Source organism: Homarus americanus, unplaced genomic scaffold (assembly GCF_018991925.1).
Source record: "Homarus americanus isolate GMGI-L3 unplaced genomic scaffold, GMGI_Hamer_2.0 scaffold24277, whole genome shotgun sequence".
Classification (NCBI taxonomy): domain Eukaryota; kingdom Metazoa; phylum Arthropoda; class Malacostraca; order Decapoda; family Nephropidae; genus Homarus; species Homarus americanus.
The window spans coordinates 325,748-344,852 of record NW_024750697.1 but is presented as its reverse complement, the minus strand read 5'-3'; the positions used below and the strand labels follow the sequence as shown (position 1 = coordinate 344,852).

Sequence of the window (19,105 nt, the reverse complement as noted above, 5' to 3'; positions counted from 1 at the left end):
TGAGACAGTTTGATAGGCTCAGGGGCATCAGGACGGGAGATGTAGACACCAGCCCCGGCCCGACCTGTAGCGGGGTCAACAGAACCATCAGTGTAGAGGACGACCCTACCTGGGGACCAGTGGGTGATCCTGGAGAGGTGGGATTTGCAGAGAATAACAGGGTTTACGTGGGATTTCGGGAGCGGTCCACCGAGGGCAATCACTTCAGGTTGAAAATCCAGCCAGGGAGGAGACTAACCAACAGCAGGGGTGACAATATCAGGCAGGAGGTCGTGTTCCTGAAGGGCTCGGATGAGTGACCCTCGCCACTGTCTTCTGGATGGAGGTCGGCCTCGGACAGCTTGGACATAGTTGCCCCGAGGATCCAGTAGAATGGAAACGGTAGTTTTTAGCTAAAACTCCTGGACACAATCCTGTAAGGGAGAAAAACCAAGTTTGGTATATAGAGAAGTAGAGCGTGTCCACTGAAGAGCCCCAAGGATGATACGAGCAGCTTTCCTCTGGATAACTTCGAGACGGTCGACAGCAGTCCGACTAATGTTGACGAGGGCAGGGACGGCGTAATCAACACAGGAATGGACAAATGACTTGTACATGGTGATAAGTACAGAGATGGTGGCACCAAGGGAACCCTTGCACATGGTAGTGTGTGGAGCGAGACGCCGAAAGCATGTCTCGAAGATAGCGGACTCCAGGGATCTGACAACGTGTGAGAGTTACATACTCACCCAGGTATTTTTTCTCATTAACCCAGTCCAGGGGCTTCCCTGATAAGAGAAGGGAGGTACAACACGACCGTGCCACATGGCTTTTGTTTTCGCAGCTGAAAGAAGGAAACCAAGTGACTCACACTCTGGAAACCAGATCAATGGCTTCCTGCATGCTGAGGTAGTCAGGGGCTTGGAGGACATCGTCGGCATATCCCGAGTGGTCAACTTCTGTCGGCCACGGGAGAGATGCAATGAAGTGCATGAGTGTTAAACAACGTAGGACTCAGGACTCCACCTTGAGGGATGCCGAGGTTCATTTCTTGAACAAGAGATATAGAGCCTTCAACGCGAACCCGGGCCTGTATAATTCCTCAAATTACGAGGAATTTTCATTGGAGACAATCTAGACTCTGGACTTTTGCTCTGTCATTTGACTTTCATGCGATATTTTCATAAATTTTAATCCTTTCATTAAATATTATGCTTTAATATTAAGGAAAGTTATAATTGCTACCTATTAATTTTAGTCTCGAGTACAGTACAATGACAACCACTTGAGCATGGTGGCAAACTTTAGTACGAGGACTTAAAATTTTATTTATAACATTTCATAAAAAACTAAATTATTAACTACTGTAGAGTACTGGTAAAAGCCTGTCAGGAGCTGTTTATTTAATAACTGACCCAATACTTATCTATAATGCATAAGGTGCATTAAACTATGAAAATACTTTGATGAAACAGATACTTACATTTATTGCTTACGCTGAAGTATGCACCTGCTCTTTTATAATGTGGACAGATAAGCCAGAGGGCACAACACTCGATCTATTCCTACAGTATGTTTACAATGGACTTATCTTTCATAGAAAAGCAATGGATGATTTAGATAAAAAAAACCGTATTGGAGAAAATTTTTAATTATAAAAGAAAACACTACACAATAGCTTGAGACAAAGAACATGACTGCAGCACCAAGCCAATGATTAGTTATCGAAGCATATGATGGGCAGTTAAATATCCCCAATGTGAGGACAATCATTATACAAATACTAATACCCACCTGGTAGTACAATACAGGTCATGGGGAGGGAAATATACTAGGCACTTTTCAACTATTGTAAATAATAATAAATAAAATCCAGCCATAAATAATTATTAGTGTTGTTCACTGAAGTACTACAACATGACTATTATAAATAAATTTGGACAGTCATGCCCTCTAACAATGACGGCAATGATCCCGACTCGCTTTTCGTTGTAGAATTTTTTTAAATAACCATTAAAACATTTTTAATGTGGAAGTCTTCAGTTTTATTTAAAAAATAATGTTCTGGACTGATAAGTCAAACTGTTGATTCTAATTTATTTCCTTAAACATTCAAAACTGTACAACTGTGTAGATGAAAAACACTCACAAGTTCAATGAGAATCGGAAAGGAACAAGGTTACTAAAATTTACAAATGAAAACCAGATATTAGTTTGCAAAAGTACACTTTACGCCATATGGCCTGGACTATCTGGTAGTTATTTACATGTAAAACGCTCCTTTTCACAATAAAATTTTAAAATAATAAAAAGCATACAATAAAATCTGAATAACTAGATGCTTCGTTCTCAAGTCTTCCTCAGCCTGAATCCAGTGCAAAACTTCTCCAAGTGCTGTTGAATATATCCACCAGGAAAAAATGTCAACCCGAATTATTTTCTCACTCCATTTAATGTTTTTTTTAACTATTCGTTAAAATAAGTACTGTGTACTATTGGAGCAGAAACAAATGGAGTCAATATTTTAGACCGAGTCGTATCTAGAGTCGATCATCTTGACCAGAGCAAGAGACGAGAAGAGTCCAAAAATCTGAAATACAATGAAGAAATTTAGTTTCCTGTTAAATATTGTGATGTTATTGTGTAATGCAGTAATATTTAAATAAATCCTTTTAAGTAAATATTAAAAAGCGTTTCCTTTATTATGGAGGTATTCTTAAAGTTCAATATACTGTGTTGTATGTTATTTGCTTATTCAAATGCAGAATTTAGAAGAAAAAAGCTATATAAAAAAAGGATGGTGTATAAAAAACGTCAGTAAATGATGTACCGTGAAGGGAAGGGTCAAATTTAAGGATATTGATCTACAAAAAAAATAGTTCGCAATACCCCGTCAAGTCCCTGATATTTGCTAAGCCGTCATGCCATCGTGGAGTTGCCTCACAATGGCGATGAATTTTGTTGGACAGCCTTAGTAAGGTCAATGAAGGCCACGAACAAGTCACAACGTTATTATCTGCACTTTCCCTGTATCACGCACCCCACTCCAAACTTGGACAGAGTTAGCACACCCCTATCACTTGTCATTGTAACAATTATATAAACACTGCACTATAAATGAACATTTCAAACAACCAATGTTATGACGTCTTCGGAACATGAATATTGGTATATTGCTACTTACCTATTCATGTGAAGAATGTGCCTGCATTTCAGCACAAAGGTTAGTGAAGCTGGGAGCAATTGAGCCCAGTTTCACTAAGTCTTTCTCAGCATCTGACCTCTGACGATACTTCGTCTTCACTGCTGCCAGCGCAGAAAAACCGACCTCACACAAGTACGTAGTAGCAAAGGGCATCAATACACTCGAGGCTCTCGATGGATACTCTTCCGTGACTCCTGCCCAGAAATCCACAAGTGGTTTTTGCACGAATTGTATTTGTAGTCCTTCATCGGACGATAACTCCAGCAGTTGCTCCTGTTCGTGATATGACAGATGTGGGACTGGGGGGGACTACAAATGGATTGCGTATCCACTTCGGAGACGTGTCCCTGATGACATGGTAACTTCCTAGCTGCTAGCTCAGTTGCTTGAAGTGTTGTTATTAAGCCTTTCACATGCGAATCTAGGACATTCATGGATTTCAATTGTCTTGTAGCGTTGAAAAGCAGTGAAGGGAATTTACATTCACGCAGCTTGACCAGAATGTCAGTTCTTTAATCATTGCTTCAACCTTGTCTTGTGTTGAACACTGGCATTGGTGACAAATTAAATTCGTTCAAAGCCGAAAAAATATTTGACAAGGTTGCTAGTTTCTGCAACCAGTCCTTTTCATGCAGGCAAGACGGTTTCTCACATGAATTATCCCCCAAAAAAAAAAAAATTGCTGAACTACGCATCTCAATTCATAAAGCCTCGTCAGAACTCAGCCCGCGTTTTTTTTTACGGGGAATAGCCCACCCAGACACAGGTAAAAAAAAAATTAAAGATTACATTAATATACACAAAAAGATGCCGGAAACCAAGCTTTTTGAAGTGAGATAGATTATATGAGTGTGGAAAAACGGAAGAAGGCAGAGCATTCCTAAGTTTGGCTGTGTGAAGAAAGAAGGATGTACTATAACGGGTTAATCTAGTGCGACACAGGATACCAAATCCACCGAACACTGTCCGTTAAAGTACCTGCGACTTGTTGTGTGACCCTCAGAATTATATAAAAAAAGTCTTACTTACCAAGATCATTGCGATACTGACACCAACGCTCCCTATGATGCGTGAGTGTTTCGTGACAAAACTAATAGCTTTCGAAAAACAGCCTTCAATGTGTGAGTTCTCCTCATTTGGGTTTTGCTGGCATTCCTCCACCTGAAAACAACAAAATATTATCAACTTAAGATTATCACAGGTATTATTGGTAAACAGCCAATTGATTAATTTTGCGTTGTAATTAGGGAGGAAGGGGGGGGGGGGGCATGACCCAGGCCCTACGCCAGAAGGGACCCCCGCAAGTCTAATAAAAAAATTTAGAGAAAAAAAAGTAAAAAAATATTAGTTGAATGAAGTAGGAAATTTTAACATACACCGCCATTTGCACTGACTAGCAAAACAGCAAAATACACCAAGCGACATACAGTAGACCACAAGACAACACAGTAAAGTGGTTTCACATCTTAATTTTTAATCAATGGCATAGCGCTCTACTACGAGAACACCAAGACGTTAATTGCAATGCCCTTCTGCTAATTATCCAATTTTAATTTTTCTAGTCTTAATTTTTACAATACCACACGGTTCAAATGCAACATAAACATTGGTACAGAAAGTAAAAAGTTGGTTACCACCGTCAGAAGAAATACGAGGATAGAGGAAGCAGACAATGGAGCAGGAATTGGTAACTATTTTGCAGCTTGTTATGTATGATGTTCACTGAATTTGTTTGTATGTAATGTATGGGAATTCATTAATTTTTTTTGGTTCTTTTTCTGCTTGCTTTGTACAGTGCTATGCCAGTATTAATTAATAACTTGTATCATTTCTCTTTAGCTATGCTGAATTTAATTTTATTTTTCATCCAAGGTGGCAGATTATTACCTAACCTGAACTTACCATTACCTACTGTATACCGGTATACAAGGCATTTATATGTAGTCAAAAAATATATTGTGCACCTTTATGGTGTTATACAATATGACACCGGACCAAGAATTCTGAACAGCACTCATTTACGCGGGTGATTCCTGTTAATTTCTCTGTATTAACTACACGTGGCATAAGAAATACACCATACTGGTTATACAATGCATCACACAACCAGAATTACCAACCTTACAAAATTAACATGGCTCAGTCAGTGATCGTTGCAGAGGCCATCAGACCAAGGGACGCAGAAATTTTTTTTTGCCGACTGTACACATTTCATGTTTTCCCCTAAATATCACTACAGCCACTTTCAGTATGTGTACTGTATTAAGATTTTTAATTCTTCGTGAGATTGTCTAATACGCCAAAAATCTTTAAAGGGTTGCAAGTGTTTCTTTGCCTTTAGAATCTCAAAATGCAAGTTTTTAAGTAAATAAATAATTAAAAAATTTTGTTTGGCGTAAAAAAAAATCTCTTAAAATTAGTTTAGTTTTTGACCAGTGTGAACAGTAGTTGCTAACTGTCACTTGGTAATTGCAACCCCCAAAACTCAAACAATACAGGTGTCCCTCTATTTATGATAGGGTTGCATCCCTGAAAACGCTAACCGAATTAATGTAAACAGGGATCATTTCAACATGGTCTCAATAAGATACATTCTTGGCCTGTCCAACACACGTGTAACAAAAAAAAGATCCACCTATTAAATAAAAACAAAATAATTCAATAGTCGCCACGATAATAAGCCTACAGCTTAACAATGCATAACTTTCGTCTCCTGACACAGTCTTCTTCGAAGCCTTGCCTTTACCAGAGGCGGAAGTCGGCGTGCTTGCCTCTGCACTAGTTCAGCCTCCCGGGCTTATGTAATCCGAGTACTCTGCTTCCAACGATACGAACACTGAACGATGACCATAGAAAAGTAACAAAGGCCTCGACCGCTTACCCGCTACCCGAGTTGGGACAGGTTGACCACAAAACAGTGTTAGAGATTTCCTATGTTCTTTAATGTTCTTGAGCAGTGTTTTATATTATGCACCGAGTATTGCAATACAGTATAGTGAATTTCCAATGCAATTTGCTTTATTGCACAATGCCATTTTTAACATTATCCTGAGCTCCGGGGAAATCTCTGCTGGCGAGTCTGGGTGATAAGCACCTCAGCATCTACCCAAGAACTGGCCCTAACCTGACCTATAACTACGCTGTCGTGTCGGTATATTATTGTGATTGGTCTATTTTTACGGTCTGTCTTGGAATGCAGGTCTGCCTCTATCTCAGTCTCTACTGCGTCACTGACCTACACATCCTGAAGATTCAGAAATCTAATGCTTTGTAGATTAACTTCTCTTTAATTGGGAGGAAAAAATTAGAAAAGTCATAGGAATACAGGTCATGATATCCATTCGGTACCTGAAGGAAAGTAACAGCTAGGTTGGTACTGTACTCACCAAACTATACGAGGTTATATCCTTACAGCAAGACTTTGGAATTTTATAGCCAGTTTCATTAAATTCAGAGGCGAATTTTTCCCAATCATGTTGACCTTCAATGCCACAACATTGCATCTGAAAAAAAATTATATACATTATTTTACATACATACATACATACATACATACATACATACCTACCTACCTACCTGGAGAAACGTAAGACATCACTAGCCATTGCCCTTGTTGACTTCAGAAAGGCTTTTGACCTTGTTTATCACTGCACTGTTATCAACAAGGCCTTTGCACAAGGGCTGCCCACCAACCTGGTCTCATGGCTCACTGATTTCTTGAGTGAACGTCGTCAGGCAGTCAGGTACCAGGGTTGTGTCTCCACATTCCAACACCTCACCTGCGGTGTTCCCCAGGGGACCAAGATGGGACCACTGTGCTTCCTCATCCTGATCAACGACGCTCTATCGGACACTCCTCACAGGTGGAAGTACGTGGATGACTGCACTATGGAGGTTACAGTGGACAACACCTCACCGGACTACTCATCGCTACAAAACACCCTGGACAGGCTACAGGCATCGACTACGGAGCACAAGGTCACCATCAATCACACCAAAACCATAGTCATGCACATCAATACCACCACCACTCCAGTGCAAGCTCCAGCAGTTACAGTGGGTGCCCATCCTCTCCAGTTAATGCAATTTGCCAAACACCTGGGTGTAACGATAGACCACAAACTGGACGAAGGCCCATGTAAACAACACAATCAAGGCAGCCTCGGACCGACTCTACATGCTACGACGACTCGGGTCACCTGGGGCACCCACGCCAGAGCGTAGGACTATCTACAATGCATTTATTATCCCAAAATTAACGTATGTGTCACCAGCCTCGTCATCTTCTCTCAACAACGTCAGCTAGAGAAGGTACATTAGAGGGCCTTCAGAATCATGCTCGGCACAGACTAATCCGGCTACAACAAAGCTCTTTCAACCCTGGAAATACCATCCCTCAGTGATCTCCACCACCATGCACTAGCAGTTTGGAAGTGGACTACTGCACCATCCTCATCATCACCACCTACTGCCACCTGCAGTCCTCCACCCACCTCGCCTAAACAAGGTATTGGTGATAGTGAGGTCGTGTTCAGTCCATTTCTTCCTATGATTCCCTGCCAAATGTCAGCATCTCTGCCAACTCTGGCAATGAATTCACCAAGGAGCACAACCTCATCTTCTCTGGGGGATATGGGTTAGCACTGTCGAGGTCAGCGTAAAAGGCTTCCTTGATTATCATCCTCTGCATCCAGTGTTGGGGCGTATGCACTGATGAAAAATGCATGACGAGTGATTCTGTGGGACTGAGCGTCATGAGGCGCTCGTTGATCACAATAGGCATTTCAGTTAGCCTGTGTAGGATGCGTTGGCGGATGGCAAAGCCTAGTCCATAAATGTGGTTTCTCTGCAGCAGGATTACCCTTCCAGAAGAAGGTATAGCGAGACCCCTGTACTGCAAGTTGACTTTCGTCTGGGAGCCGGGACTAGCTAATGGCTGCTGTGTCGAAGTTATACCTAGCCAACTCTTGCCAAAAGGGCAGTTCTTACAGGATGGTGATTTGTGCCAGTATACAGAAGGGTTCCAACATTCGATGCATTGACCATAAGAGGTTGTATAGTTTGTTTTTGTTTTCGACCGCACAAGGATAACCTTACTGGGTACGGTTGCCCAGTCAGGTTGGTTTTTAGGCAGGCTATGTTTAGGGCACCTTTTCTAGCCCTCTCCCCATGTGGGGTGAGCAGAGTGGCTCCTCGAAAGGGCTGCTCAGTCGCACAAACGGTCAGATTGCACTACTGCCTAGATCCCAGTGCATAAACGACCATCTTATCTGTGCCGCCCATATGCAGAGTCGTGACTAGAGACTCACGGCAGTCATCTCTGCCTGCTCCCGTCTCCATAGGGCTTTTGGGGGTATAGGGGTTTTGATAAGTAGAGTCTCTCTCTCTCTCTCTCTCTCTCTCTCTCTCTCTCTCTCATTTGAACAGAGGTGAAATTACAGCTTTTACCTTCACCTAACATATCTGGCATGTGACGGGGCGGTAATTCGGATACTGGCTCTGAAAGGCTCCTACCTACCTGATTATCGTCCTCATTTCAACACACAATATTACATCTAGAAATTAAGTAAAACACATGTAGGGACGTACCTTATGTTGCAACAGGTCCAAGGCTAAGGTGAAGCTGGAGTTTGTGGAGTCTGGTTCGTAATCCCTGAGAGCATCCTCCATGACGGAGATCACTCTGGCTTTCGCCTTGCTCATGAAAATCAATCCGATGACGCCCCCGGCCAATAGAATCATAAATAACAGCGCCACGAAGATGAAATACTGTGTGTGGAAAATAAAGGCCGTATTTCGCGTTTGATTACTCTACCATTTATTTTAGAACTCTTCTCACACACCATCGTGTTTCTCATATGGCATATCCATGAGAACTTTTCGAGGTAAATATTGGAATTCTATTTTGTTTTTAGTAAACAGGAACTAAAGATAAGCTAGCCATGAATGAAATGTTTATAGGGTTAAATAATTGAATGTATAAATATTTCGATATATGATCAACATTCAGCCTTCCTTTAATTTAAATTCCATTATAATGTATTCCCCCATACTTTTGGGGGGATGGTTTTGTAGTGCAAGCAAACTATAATGGGGACAATATTTTCAGTTTATGTACTTTGAATGATTGTGAACACAAAGGAGCCATTAGTAATAATAACTGAAAACAACCATACGAAATGTTGCCCCATGTAAACAAGTCCCTTATCTATGTATAGTATATGGGGGTAAAGTAACACTACAATACCTACATATGCAAGTCATTTACGTGAGCTTGCATTGCCTGTATTGATTGATTTCCAGCATACCATATTGTATAGTACATAATGAATTGAACTATTCTAAGAACATTAACTAATTGAGTATTATAATAAATGAAAAGTCTCCGACTGAAGGCAGTATAGAGGTATAGGCGAGGAATATGATCGCGAGTTTTAAAGCAGTTACTCCTGAAACGATTTATATTTTAGTACTGTGCTCGGGCACTAGATGGCGGGGTTTACCCGGGGTAAAAATCGTATTGATAACTAATCAAGGGTTAACATCAACACTTCTGGATGCAGGCCGTCCTGTGACATTCCTATGGATACCCAGTCATGTCGGTATCAATTGGGGAATGAGGCAGCAGATGGCCTTGCCAAGACTGGCTGCAACAAGGCCACTCCTGACTACGTTGTTCCTCGAACACTTTTACAGATTAGGACCCAAATTCGCCGCAAACAGAGAGAAGCTCGAGAAGCAGCCATCCCCCTGGACTCCCCGCCCACCTGGTACGATGTCCTCCGTAAACTTCCTGACCTCTCGTACGTCTACGGGAAAGGGTCGCGGAAAGGGGACGTGATTGCTGCCCGTATCATCATTGGGTATGACTTCGCTTGGGAGATTGGTATCCCCGCATCCCCTGAGCAACGCTCTTGTGCATTATGCAGAAGACCCGACAGCAGCACCCTTATCCACTACCTCCTAAGATGTCCCCACACACAACGCTTCCGTGACGCCTACTAGACCACCACTCCACGACCCCCTGACGGAGACACGATGATCCTCCCCATACTGGCCAGATATTATGTAAATAACATTGATTATGTGTTAAAGGAATATCCTTCCTTCCTTCCTTCCTTAGGCTTTAGTAAGCCCCTTTATAATATTTATACTGTATATACTTGTCACACTTGCCAGATGCTTCTGGTGTTATTGTATAGGGGTACCTAGTGACAGCACTAGGATCCCGCTTCCTCTATCAAGGAATACACAATTGAAATTGAAAATTGAAATAACTAATCAGAGGACGCACGGGCTACCCTTGAAGAGCGCCGCGCTTTTCTCTCATTCTTTAACCCTCATCGAACAAGACTTCTTCGGGGTAATAGGCACCCTAGAGCTCAGGCTCTCAATTGGCTCAGCTATGTCAATAGTACTATTATCCACTATATTCTTCTGCCTGAATAAACTTTAAATATCAATTTTTACCGTCATCACATAAATTCTGATTTAAGCCATCTACCCATTGGAATCCCTGGTCGTGAACTAGCAATCCTTAGGATAAAGCCTTGTAATCTCTACCTGCACACCCGTCTTAACCGTAGTACCCCCAAAAAGGATAAAATGTATTCACTATACAGTAACACATCACAAAGGTCAAAATGTTTGTTATACTGCAACATCATGAATGATTAAGAAAATGCCTTACCAACATCAACATGAACTTTATTTCCTTGAGTGCACCACAACACCCGAGGAAGGAAACTACGAAGATGAAGCTGCCGGAAGCCATCATGATTTTCGCCGCCATCGAGAACATATCTTGGCCCATCATTTGTGCCAGGTAGGGGTGGTTCATCATGATCATGGTGCCCAGCACCAAGATGCATAAACTGCCCATCTGTCATGAACGTTATTAGGTTACATAGGTTTGTCACAATTATTACCTACTGCATACTCAGCAGGATGAGTTCATGGCTCACTGACGCATATAACCTGTCACACCCTAGGTGTCACGTAAAAATTACGGTCTTAAAAAGTATCAAGTTCTGGTGCAGTTAAAAAATTTTATAACTTAAGGTTCTATACGAGATATAAACTATCTGCAAAATGCATTGGAGATAATTCATTCATGTTTTTAAGACCAAAGAAAATTATTTATTCTAAATTTTTTCCTTCTGTTTTTCGAGATAATCTGCCCCAACACCATACTGAATAGTTTCAATATAAGAGAAGGTGAATCGTGTCCTCTGATTAGCCGAGTTAAAGTCTGTAACAGCGGTTAGAATAAAATTTACGACTCGCTACAAGAAGGAAGCACCGCACAAACTCAGTTTAAAGAGACTGGTTCCGTTATTGACAAGCCATGAACTGGGAGTATGGAGTAAACGAGACTGTAGAGCAAGCTTATCAAAATACTCTTAGTCCACGGAAATGACTAAACCGGGCTCCTCTGGAACTAGATGTAGCTAAAACACAACAAAATTATCAGTGAAAATGCATAAGAGACCTGCAAGATTCAGTTAAGTCCATCAAATGTTGTTGGAAAATTGGCTTTGTCACAATTTTAATGAAGTTGAAAATAACGTCTCATTTCTTGACAATTTAATGTTTAGTGATGAAGCAATGTTTCTAACCGTTGTTACAGACTAACTCGGCGAACCAGAGGAGGACAATAATTAATTCTTCTATTAAAGCCATTCAGTAGTGTTGGGGCAGATTAACTGGAAAAACAAAAAAAAAGATTAGAAGAAATTTCTTGTCACAAGAAAATTTAATTATCTATCCAATTCATAATACAGATTGTTTTTGTCTCCTATAGAACCTGCGTTACTAATATTTTAAATGCACCAGGACTTTAACGATACCCTTTATGTAGCAAACCCGTAGCAAACCAGACCCATACTTTAGTAAGTAATTTAGGATTAAGATATATAATTATAAGGAATAAGATCAGAATAGATAGGAAAGTGTATATGTGAGAACCAGAATAATGTCAGTGAAAATTAAGGATTGGAAACTGTAGGCCTAGTTCAGTGTGAGACGCCAGGCATCGCCCTCAGTGATGCCCGGCTTCTCACCAAAACAGGTCAGTGAACTCCATCGTGCTTCATCAGCACTCAAGAGACTTGTCTAGCAGTTTTACATCTTAAAACCTTGTCTAATGTTATAAAGTGAAGTAATAGAGTTGTAATAGTGTGGTGATAATAGCCCCTCAGTCATTATTCTCAGTGACGCCCGACTTCTCACCAAAACAAGTGTACACCCAGAGCGTAGGCCTAACAACCACTACTGCTCCACTGTGAGGAACCCACCGGGTGTGGTGTGTACTGCTTATGGCCGTTATGCAACCTCCACTGTGAAGACCCTACATATCAACACCCAGGATAGGAGAACATGATTGTGTTTGAGAAGCTTTTCCGTCGCCACGTGGAGCGACCTAAGGATACCAGGCATGGAACCAGTACTGGTATGATTACCTGGGAAGTATCCTATCTACTTAGCAAGAGTAGAGTGTGAGCGAGGTACCTGGTATGTGTACCTGAAGAATTACCGAGGAGTTCCATACTTGTAGGTGTGAGGTGTACCCGAGATGTGGTGCCATAACATGATTCTATAATCTAACAGGTGGTGCAGTCTGATGTGTTGGGTGTTACGGTAAGAAGGAATGACCGAGGTAAGGAGGTCAATGGTTTTTACGAAGAATGAAGATAACAGTAGTTATTTGATGAAGGACGTGTATGACTAATGAACATAGTAGTAATTTTGATGAAGGCCAACTATTTTTGTATTGTGACGGGATGCAATATGTTTTGGTTAAGAAATAAATTAGTTAAGTTATGATTGAGGTTTCACCCTTCCTCCCACTCTCAATTTGGTCAATGAAAAACCCAACCCAATCCCTGGCTTACTCTGCCAGCTACCTTAACAAGCTACATACTGTCCAGGGGGTCTGGTTGCAGTGACCTTAAAATAAAGAGTAGATTTAAGTTATCGCCTTATGATTAGTGACCCCAAAATGGGTAGTATATGTGGCTGGCTGAGGGAAAGAACCGTTGTCCACCATAGTACGTATTAAGTAGGCTGGGTAAAGCAATATATGGAAAGATCCTTGGGAAGCGTTCGGTCGTTCTTTGGGAAACATTTGTCGACATATCAAGTTCCACAAATGGCATCTGTTGTATTTGGATAGAGCGTCTATCATCTATAACTACAGAAAAATATATGAAAATAGTAATTACACCCCATTTCTGGTGATTTTCTTTGTAAGAATTAGTTGGCTACAATAGAAAAATAATTTCAATTCACTGGTTAAACTGCACAAGCGCCCAAAATATTAGCTTAACTGTCTCGCTCAAGTAAACAACTATTTCATACAAAACAGGCGAGACAAGTGAATATTTACTAGGTAAGGTACAACAAATGTTTACTGGGTACACTACAAGACTCACCAATGCTATTAAGTTGATAATAACTAGGAGTAAGCGAATAAACTGGTTACAAAACGTGGGCCCCGGATCCTCAGGTTCAGACTCCTCACGTGGCATCGCCGTCATCACCATAGCTGGTTGCACCCACATCCTGCCTTAACCCAACAAGATAAAAAAAATATTCACAAATATTACAAATACCTAACTTACATAATGTAGGTATACAATACTACTTACTATCTATAAGAGGACAATATATTACAAATACTACACCGACCTAACTTATTGACTAAGGAAATTAAAGTAGCTAGCATCCCATCTTGTGTAAAACGGCCTCCACTTATATATAAGAAAGCAGACACTACGCTGAACATCATAGCCAGTATATTGAACCATTTATCGATAAATATATACCCAAGACCAATCCCAGTGCCTCCAGGAATACCATGCAGCGATCGAAAAAGTTAAGAAAAAAATCAGAAATTAGAGACGTAGGTTGGGACAGATTATGAGCAGGACAGAAGATGTGTACCAGATCCAGGAACCAAGCAAAGTCAAGAGTGTAGAAGGGCTGAAAAAAATAAAGTTTCAGGGGCGGATTGTGAGCGAGGTCAAGTCAAAACCTAAGGCGTTTTACCGCTAGGCAAAGTCGAAATTAAAAACGCGAGTAGGTGTATCGGACCTGAGGCTTGAAGATGGTAGTTAAGCATATTCTAACCAGGACAAGGTGGAGCGTTGAACAGCTGCTTTTCTTCGGTGTTCACGAGAGGATGTGAACAATCTTCTTGTGTTTGAGGACAGACGGGTTCGACACAGCGCTGGCCCACATTATGTTCTCAGATAGTTATGAATAAATAAATTGTCAAAGCTAAAGGATCATAGTGTCCCGGCCCTGGTGTATCCCAGAGTGCTACGAGTTGAGCAACGAGCTTGCCGAGCCCCCGAAGATCCTGTTCTATAAATGCCTGGATGAACAAAAGGTCCCCAGTGACTGGAAAATGGCTTGCGAGTCCTATACTAAACGGCGATCGTCCCTCCACGAATAATTATAGACCAGTGAGCCTGAACAGCATTGCAGCAGTACTTGAGAGCATTACAAGATGCCATGATTGAACATCTACAACGAAACAACCTCGTAATTGATTGCCAACAATTGCTAAACAATTACTCGAGGTACCGGATATTTGGACCCAAATTCTAGGTAAGGGTGGTAATAATATTTACCTAGATTTTACAAAGGCTTTTGACAATGTACCCCATGAAAGGCTGAAATTAAACTGGAAGAGTACGGGATTCGGGGAAATGTCCTGGCGTGGGTAGAGGAATTTCTACATGACCGCAATCATTGTATGGTGGTTAATGGCACAAAATGATTCTGTGTCCGTAACAAGCGGGGTACCACAGGGCAGTGTATTGGGCCCTCTACTGTTCATTTGCTTCATGAATGACATGCCTGAAGTTGTACATTCCTCCATACAAATGTTTGCAGACGACGCCAAGTCATTTCGGGAAATTAAGAACCAAGCGGACTGTGAAGAGCTGCAGAAAGATCTGAGCTTCAAGAATAGTCAAAGAAACGGCTGCTGAGATTCAATGTCACGAAGTGTAAGAGGATGCACCTGGGACGTACCAACGGTAAGGAGGCATCTCGTATGTCCCAACGGGACGAAGAGAATGCATTAATTGAGACGGCATATGAAAAGGACCTAGGTGTTTACGTTGACAATGAACTTAAGTTCTCGGGTCATTGCGAAAATGTAAACCAGGCATCTAAGTTATTAGGTCTTCTAAGAAGTTTGTTCAGATATCTAGATGGTCCGTCCCTCGTAACGATCTTCAAGAGTGAAGTGCTTCCCCACCTGGAGTACTATCAGCCCGCCTGGACCCCAAGGTATGCTAGGGACCCCGCTGAATGAAAATGTGCAAAGGAGGGCCACCAGATTGGTGCCTTGACTGCGACACCTCAATTACCCGGAGAAATTGGAGCGCCTGAACTTGCCTAGCTTGTACTACAGACGGGCAAGGGGAGATCTGATTGAGGTGTACAAGCGTCTCAGAGGGCACTACTCAGTCGAGTGTCCTTACCTGGAGCTGGCGGACGCTCGCCCTACAAGGGGACACAGCTCAAGGTTCAAGCAGCCGCAAGTCCGGATAACTGTGAGGGGTAACTTTTTCGGAGTGGGAGTTGTGAACTCTTGGGACAATCTACCAAAGAGTATGGTGACGACACCGAGTGTGAGCTCTTTCAAGACCAGACTTGATCAACACTGGAGCAAGTTCAGATACATTCAGGAGCTGGTGCATGCCCAGTACTTGCCAACAGTGCGTAACAGACGTAACCGATCGCCAAAGCGGCTAACGAGCCGATCAGTGGTGATGAGCATAAACGTAAAGTAAAAAGTAAGGATTGCCAACTCATTTATGCTGGGACGCTCCAGCTTAACACAAATACTCAAGGTACTTTGCTTGGACCCAAATTCTGTAACGGAGGCAATGTCGACAATATATATACCTAAATTTTGCCTAAGCTTTCAGCAGCGTACCCCACGAAATGCCGAGAATTAAAACTTTGAGTGTACGGGATGTAGGTAAGTGTTCTAACGTGGATCGCAGGCTTTTTGCATAATCGCAAGAAAGTGTGTGATGATTAATGGTACGAAATCGTCATGTGTACCCGTGACAAGCTGGGTACCACAGAGCAGTAACTGGGCCAGTTGTTTGTTTCATAAATGACATACCGGAAGCTATACACTCCTCCATACAAATGTTTCCGGACGATGCCAAGTTATTTAGGGAAATTAGGAACCAAACAGACTGCGAGAGCTGCAAAAAGATCTGAGCCTCAAGAGTGGTAGAAGAAATGACTTCTAAGATTCAAATTCACGAAGTGTAAGAGGATGCACCTGGAACGTACCAACGGAAAGGATGTGTATCATGTCCCAACAGGAAGAAACTGCATTAATAGAGACCGAATGCGAAAAGGACCTAGGTGTGCATGTTGACAATGAATTAAGCTATCGGGCCATTATATGAAGGTGAAACGAGCATGTAAACTTTGTCAAACCTTTAAAGCATACACTTGAACACTATTATTGAATGTGACACTGTCAAAGACTTCAGGCCACCTGGCTTATTGTATCATGAACTTTGTAATCCCTATATTGAATCGGGTGTGCTTGGGGACATTCTTGCGGTTTATCCCAAATTTGCTAGCCCACACTAATTAGTCTTCAATTAGAATATGACGTCCAATGTATATGAACCACTGTCTTGCATGGCAGTGAACAGTGACATCACCCACATGACTCTGACCTATATATACTGCTAATGAATATGATGCATTTCTTTGTGTACGAACCTCTGTCCTGCATGGCAGTGAACAGTTACATCACCCACATGTCTTTGTGTATGAACCTCTGTCCTGCATGGCAGTGAACAGTTACATCACCCACATGTCTTTGTGTATGAACCTGTCCTGCGTGGCAGTGAGAAGTGATACCACCCTCAGTGTCAAGACCTGACTGAAATATTCAATAGGCAAACTGTACTCCAAGCTTTGTCAATAAATTTGTTAAACTTAAAAATTTAGTAAACAGGAACTAAAGATATTTTATCGATTAATAAAATGTTAGGTCTGGGAGGAACACTGATAATTTACATCCACAGATACAGAAACCCCTCCATAGTAACAGACCCACCACACAACACCCACCTCCCCGATATTAGAAGTTGTTCCTCGTCAGTTAAAGCAACGTCGATGAGATTGCATCATACCCCACCAGCCTACCCACGCCACTACCACTAACTACAACAATTCTCAACGACTTCTGTATGACGTCATTATGTTCTTTTCAGGTCGTTTAATCAACCCCTTAGATGAGGCATTATACTCCACAAGCCCAACAACATTCACCTCACTAAAACTCAAGTCGCCACTTTTCTTCTTAATCTCTCCCAATCACATCCAACTATACCATCGTCTTTCTCAGTTGATCAAATAATCTGACCTTCACAATCCCTCATCGGTATTATTGCAGTTTCGGCCAATACACGGCCAACTGTTTTAACCATCACCAACGTTTATATCTCCTCATTTGGAGTATTTCTAACACCAATTCAACCAGGTGGCAGAGAATAATAACGTCAAACGAATTTTTAAGTTTCCCAAACTTTTTTTTTGGGGGGGGGGATAACTAAAACGGCTACTTGCCCCGGAACTAAAGGTCAAATTTCGATTAACTAATTTCAAAACATAACCTTGGGGGCGCGATCCCCAGCCCCCCCCCCCCCCCGGACCCCCAGGTTTTGCCATCAGACCCTAACCTAACCGTTGTTTCCGACGAAAATGTCAAAAAAGAGAAAAGTGGTCGGGCAATTAAAAAAAAATACCCTTATCTGCTCAGTCACTCCAGGACAGGACCTAAGACCACGGGCTCCCCTATATAGAACGGGCATGGTCTCGCCCCACGATGCAGTATAAGCCGGCGCCAACAATCGTCTGCCCGTCGCCTCAACAAGCTAATGCTACTCTGGATCATTAACACACTAACACAACAGTTCAGCACAAAACAAATATAAATTATTTCATACTTGCTAAAATATTAATAAGAAATAAGGAGGAGGTGCTGCTCTGCTTGTCGCTGGTCAGATCGGGGATCGGAGCTCACCGCCCAGTACAGACGTTAAACTAGTCACTGGTGATGATGGACTGAAGGTAAATTGGCTGCTGCCCTCACAACACGGCCGCCGTTGACAAGAGAAGACCAAATTGCGCAGGTGGACTTGTTGTCTGAAAATGTTTGTATTTCAGCATAACGGCAACAGATAGATGGACAAATACATGTACACACACATATATAGTGAATCAACATTTCAAACACCCTTATAATTTGAAACAAAATATTAACCCAGATAGCTGACAACTCGTATACTGTCCAAGACCAAAGACATTTCCAAGACAATATACTGGAAATAGGAAAGAGACCCCTTGACGTGTGATTGAAGTTTTGTTGGAATCTCGATAGAGACTCTACCAAGGTTTGTCGTCTGATAGTGGACGCTTGCAAAATTCAATTTATTGTGACTGGCAGATGCAAAAGTGTCAATATAATGTAAAGAAATGTATTTACATGTACACGTTTGAAATTTATACTTGAATATAAATAAGAAAGAAAAAAAGGTATACGGTAAATATGTATAATGGAAACTAATAAGAAATATGCAGAAAGGAGCGAAAAATTACCTAAGACGTTTAGTATTTGAATATTTATCTAAAGATAAAACTTATTTTCCGATGTTATGGAATACAGCTGATAAACATGTATTTTAGTTTTGTTCAATCAGTTAATCCGGCATTTTTAACACATGCAATAGATATATCTCATCATTCTGAGAGTGTGAAATGGTCGGGGCTTGTCTTTCTTCTTAGGTGTATTGTGGCATCCGACAGTAACATTTCACCATTATCTATAACTTACGTTTACAAAGTAGGTGTGTTTGTTTATGATGG

General features: G+C 41.6%; 1 protein-coding gene across 1 annotated transcript; it reads right to left on the bottom strand.

Annotated features, from left to right (window-relative positions):
* Positions 1 to 1,652: 1,652 nt before the first annotated feature.
* LOC121854144 (CD63 antigen-like) lies at positions 1,653 to 18,296 on the bottom strand. Its single transcript, XM_042348571.1, has 7 exons — positions 18,187 to 18,296; positions 13,618 to 13,751; positions 10,875 to 11,066; positions 8,774 to 8,953; positions 6,571 to 6,687; positions 4,214 to 4,345; positions 1,653 to 2,569 (listed from the first exon to the last, which is right to left on the bottom strand). The coding sequence occupies exons 2-7, from the start codon at positions 13,744 to 13,746 to the stop codon at positions 2,504 to 2,506; spliced, it is 816 nt and encodes a 271-aa protein (XP_042204505.1). The 5' UTR covers positions 13,747 to 13,751; positions 18,187 to 18,296; the 3' UTR covers positions 1,653 to 2,503.
* Between the last annotated feature and the right edge of the window lie 809 nt (positions 18,297 to 19,105).

Excerpts from the sequence above, each read along its gene's own strand:
- LOC121854144 (XM_042348571.1), bottom strand. The coding sequence starts at position 13,746 with ATGTGGGTGCAACCAGCTATGGTGATGACGGCGATGCCACGTGAGGAG. Across the intron at positions 11,067-13,617 it reads TTATCAACTTAATAGCATTG|ATGGGCAGTTTATGCATCTT; the intron begins GTGAGTCTTGTA and ends CGTTCATGACAG. Across the intron at positions 4,346-6,570 it reads ATATAACCTCGTATAGTTTG|GTGGAGGAATGCCAGCAAAA; the intron begins GTGAGTACAGTA and ends TGTTGTTTTCAG.